The sequence below is a fragment of the Macrobrachium nipponense genome, chromosome 40 (assembly GCF_015104395.2).
Source record: "Macrobrachium nipponense isolate FS-2020 chromosome 40, ASM1510439v2, whole genome shotgun sequence".
In the NCBI taxonomy this organism is placed as follows: Eukaryota; Metazoa; Arthropoda; class Malacostraca; order Decapoda; family Palaemonidae; genus Macrobrachium; species Macrobrachium nipponense.
In genome coordinates, this window is record NC_061101.1 from 30,485,635 (window position 1) to 30,490,634 (window position 5,000).

The window sequence follows — 5,000 nt, forward strand, 5'->3', positions numbered from 1 at the left end:
TACAATTATACCAGAACATATTGAGAGTAATATAGCGATTATACATATCAAATAAAATAAAATGAAACGAAATTAAAAATCAAATTTATATGTTTGGGTAAAGATTGTATGTAGCCTACCAGACATTCTCCATACACATTCTACTTTAAACACTGCAATCAATTTCCTACTAAAACGATAAGGCGTTAAATACTCCGCGAGTAAAAAGAAGAAAAAAGATAATTGAAAACGATATCAATAACAAATTAGGATGGAAAAAAGACATTCGTCAAATGTATGGCACCTGGGAATAAAAGTAATTAACTTTTAATATTAGATATATTTTGCATGACACTTGGATGGTCAAAAGTCAACATGACACTGAGAGTATTTATTTTGTGATGTAATATGGAATCAAGTATTTCACTAGAAATGTACCAATATCTGTTATTTTTGTTACCGGGATGTCCGGGAACGATCAGTTTACAACTGGTCACCTCATAATTCTCAATTCCACCTAGTGTTATGACGGCGTGGTTTTATTTCCACAAATGATTAGAAAACATCGCTAAAGCATTACTTTCAATATCATACGAAATACAATGCAGACCATAACGATATATTCTAATGTCCGCCTTCCATCCCTTTGCAGACAGAGCCGCCTCGCCAGAGGGAAGACGACCAAACAGCAACGAAGACAGCCTACAGCTGCACGAGCCCCACAGCGCTGTGCAGGCAGCTGCGGACTCCACAGAGCAGCCCACGGCGTCCTTGACCCCTCCGGAGGACGACATGGAGGCCATCGAGGTCGATGACTGCGTCGAGGAGGAGATGGAGTCGACGGGGCGCAAGCGCAAGCGGCGCATCCTCTTCAGCAAGGCGCAGACCTACGAGCTGGAGAGGCGCTTCCGCCAGCAGCGCTACCTCTCCGCCCCCGAGAGGGAGCACCTGGCCTCCCTCCTCGACCTCACCCCGACGCAGATCAAGATCTGGTTCCAGAACCACAGGTACAAGACCAAGAAGATGATCCGGGAGAGGGGCCTCGACGGACCCCTGCCGCCCTTGGGAGCCACCCTCGGCTCCTTCTCTCAGTCCCTTCGCTGCCTGGCGCCCATGGCCGCCCTCACTAGGGACACCACCATCACTTCGCCCGCCCACAGACTTCCGGAATACCTCCTGCCCGGCGACAGGTTACCGGGACTAGATTGCCACCCGCCTCCTCTTCTGCCTCTGGGACTTCCTCACGCCCAATTCCCGGGGCTCTTGCCCTTGTTCCCAGTGTGCCCCTTCACCCCGCCCGCCCTCCCAGCCACCTCCCTCTTGAACCAGACCTCCAGCTCCCTCCGAACCTCCTTATCTTCGTCCATCACTCCCCCCGCCACTTCCCTCTCGTCGTCCTCCTCCTCCCCGTTCGCGCCTCCGACGTCAACGACGGGGGCGGGGGCAGCAGCAGCAGCAGCCGCAGCCGCAGCAGCCGCAGCCGCAGCGTCCAGTCTCTGCACCTCGACCAGAGCTCCTCCGGCGGTGGCGCAAGACATCAGCAAATCACTGTCACTCTCCCGTCCGAGTACCCTGAGAGCAGAAGGGGTGTGCTGGTGAGGCGGAGGGAGGCAGTGAGACTCGCGTCATTCGAGAAGCGACTGATTGATTGATTGAATGGAAGATATGGACCATTTCACAGCCTGGCCTGAACGGCAGGTGCCTTTCGACGCCCCTGAGAGATTCTAAACCAGTCTTTACAACACGCTGTAAGTACTAATGGAGTAGTGGCATCACACTGAGTGAACGCAGAAAACAGTGGGGGTTCATATGGCATCAAAAAGGAACGTCCAAACCATCGGAGGATAATTTGAACTTGGCCTATGTGAAGAAAGGGAACTATACCTCAGGCGACACTTTACAAATGACAACCAGGTAATACACTCGGGCAATTAACGAATGCCCCCGAAAAAGGGTGAATCAGTAGCATAAACTCAAATCACGACACCCGACGTGAAATGGCGGAAACTCCCACACAAGAAGCGAAAAACCTGAATGGTAATCACTAAGAGTCTGAGGTGACATGGCAAGCTTTAACGCAGATATCACAAGGCTGACTTGACTGATTAACAATTTCCCGGCACTGCAACGAAATGTTGGTATAGCACCGTGTCCATTTTGTTTCCCAGAGAGAAAACGAAAAGCGACACAATGTCTGTGAGATTCTGTATATGGAGACGAACCAACAAGTGAACAAATGACGTCGATTCTTTGAGGTACAAAAAATGGCAAGAATTGTGAAAAAAGATAAAAAAAAAAAAATAGTGTCCTTTCCAGAGGCTTCTTGCTTAGCAGTACACAAACTTGAATCAGAAGAGAAGTAAGTAAGATGGAAGTTTGAGCCTGCAGGGAAGAAAACTACATTTATGCCATTATGTAGATGGATTGCTAATAAAAGAAAAATCTCTTGACCATTCCGTTTATAACTAGGAGCACAAAGGACATATTATTTATTAAAGAGGATGCAGGTATGTCAGCTCTCCTATGCAAGGGTTTTCATATGGAAATTACGGCTGCTTATTTCTGTCACACAAAAAAGGAGACGCATTCCGTAAGGCGTTTGTTTATTATACGGAAAAGAAATACACGCATAAAAGAAAAATGCTTGCCTCCCGCCCTTCTGGTATAACCCAAAATTCTATGGCGGAGAGAGAAAACTATGGCACGTACCTGTTTTATCTTTATATGAAAGTAAAAACGACACATACCGTCATTTCAGTACTTAACCCCTCCTGCTATTTTGTTTCGTCTTTTACTAATCACCCAAAGCCAAGGAGGAGTTTACGCCACTCCTCCTTCTTTGATAAAATCTCCTTCAAGCCAAGCCATGCATTCAACCAGATTATCATCCTTGGTCTCCTATATACGTCCTCTTTGTCCATTTTGTTTCCCCAGAAAGCGGAAAACAAAAGCTTTAGTGGACGCACAAATGAGGAGAAAAATCTTAAATGCTGCTACAGGACGACTAACTTAATAAGCCTAAATGATTTTGAGTTGCGTTGGCATTTCCTTAATGGCTGATCCAGCGATGATGTGGCCATGATTTACTGACTTTCATTGATGTACAGTAGTTTTTAAGACTTGTAGGTAAATGGAAAGAATGTTAATTAGCTTATGATTTTATTATCCTTTATATATATAAATATATTCAATATTAGCTAAAGTGCCTTAGAGAAAAGGACTGTTATTGAAACTGTTTCACCGATTCGTATGACCAAAAGTTTACATGTTAATGCTGAACAAACTGAAAAAGATAAAAATGCAAAACACCCTTGTTGACATAAAAAGATAACCCTCCAAATATATCAAAACGAACTAGCCTTAGATTTTTCTCAAATTCACCCTCTTTTCTCAATGACATTTTAAGTAAAATATGGTTACCGACGCTAAAAATGCTAGGAAAGAATGGTTATCGAAATACACTATTAATAAAATTCTCCGGCGCTTGGCTATGTGCCAAAAATTTTATAATCTAATCTAATCTATTAATAAAATTTCCTGGAATTGGAAATTATAAAAAGGGACATAATAAGATCTCCATACATAAGGGGTCTCCGACCTTCAAAGGTCAGACTGGTTTCGAAACTTGGCTTCTCTGAAAAAGGGAAGCGATGGGTACTGATAAACAGTGGGAATTCTTTTATACAGGCAAAGGGGGAAAAAAGATGCAGTTTTACGATATGAAAAATTATAAACTGCAGAAGCCTTTTTCGTAAGTGGAAATTTAGCGATATTACATGGAGTGGCATTATAACCATTGGAAACTTCCAAGAGCTACTTATCCTTATAAAGAAAATCAGAGAATTACTGAAAATTTGGCAGGGCATTTCTAGTCACTCTAGGGAAACCCCCAAAAATTACATATTTATCAAATTCCAAAATTCTCAAAGGACAAGTCCAAAACTAGTTGGCAATTAGGCTATTGTTTACATTTCGTAATTCAGTTACTTCATTCATAGCCCTCTAATATATCTTATTTGTCCTGTACTTAAAACCTGACCCTTCAGTACCCATGCCACTCACGTGAATTTACTCTTGGATATCTCAATCACTCTCTGTTCTTAACCCTCTTACCTCTATTAACAATGTCACTTCACAATCATCGTATTACCACAGACGAAGGGGTTTTTAACTTACATTTTTAACACTTTCTTGACAGGAGATTTCATGAAGATACAAGTACACAGTTTGAGAACAATACTGGGACTGTCATTGTAGCATGAACCCATGAATGGACTCATCAAACCAATGGGGACTATCTAACCTTGAATGGACTCGTAAAACCAATGGGGACTATCTATCCATGAATGGATACGTAAAACCAAAGGGAATTATCTTATCTATCCATGAATGGACTCGTAAAACCAAAGGGCCCATGCTGTACTTGTAAAACCAATGGGGACTATCTACCCATGAATGAACTCATAAAGCCAAAAGGACTATCTATCTTATTTTCGTTTCCACACTTGAAACAACTGAATTTATTAATACAGGCGAGGTCACATCCAAACACCAGTTGCCTAGAATGATTCTGCATATTAAATTCTAATACAAATTGAGGAAATAAACTTGAATAAATGACGGGATATTCAAATAAATTCTCAAGCTAGAATATTCACATAAATTCTCAAGCTAAAACCTGATAAATTCAAGAGTTAATCAAAATGTATCAAGTTACATGGGATCTGAAGGCAGGAATGTAGGATGCTCAATCATCAACAATTAGCATACGAAGAAGATACTAAAGACATTATGTCCTAAGAGGTGCAGTGTGTGTGACAGAACATCAACTAGACACACACCTCTAGAAACTAAAGAAGACACTAATCCTGTACTCTCATCTCATTAATGCAGTTGAATGTGTGAAATTACAAACGAATATCATTCAAAGAAGGTTAATATTTTGAGGCGGTGAAAAGACTTACAGAACATTATAGATACCTAAATCATCTCATGAAGGGAGCTGAATATAAGGAACTACA

The 5,000-nt window shown here is 42.1% G+C and overlaps 2 protein-coding genes across 4 annotated transcripts in view; one reads left to right on the forward strand and one right to left on the reverse strand.

The window, feature by feature from the left end:
• The window catches only part of LOC135212329 (homeobox protein Nkx-2.2-like), a 17,156-nt gene extending 14,028 nt beyond the window's left edge, over window positions 1-3,128 (forward strand). Inside the window, exon 3 of the mRNA XM_064245738.1 lies at window positions 632-3,128. Within this exon, the coding sequence (XP_064101808.1) occupies window positions 632-1,578 (947 nt within the window). The 3' untranslated portion in view covers window positions 1,579-3,128. The remainder of the gene's footprint in view (window positions 1-631) is intronic.
• The window catches only part of LOC135212056 (heparan sulfate 2-O-sulfotransferase pipe-like), a 441,937-nt gene that overhangs the window by 311,395 nt on the left and 125,542 nt on the right, over window positions 1-5,000 (reverse strand). The gene's annotated exons all lie outside the window — the stretch shown is intronic.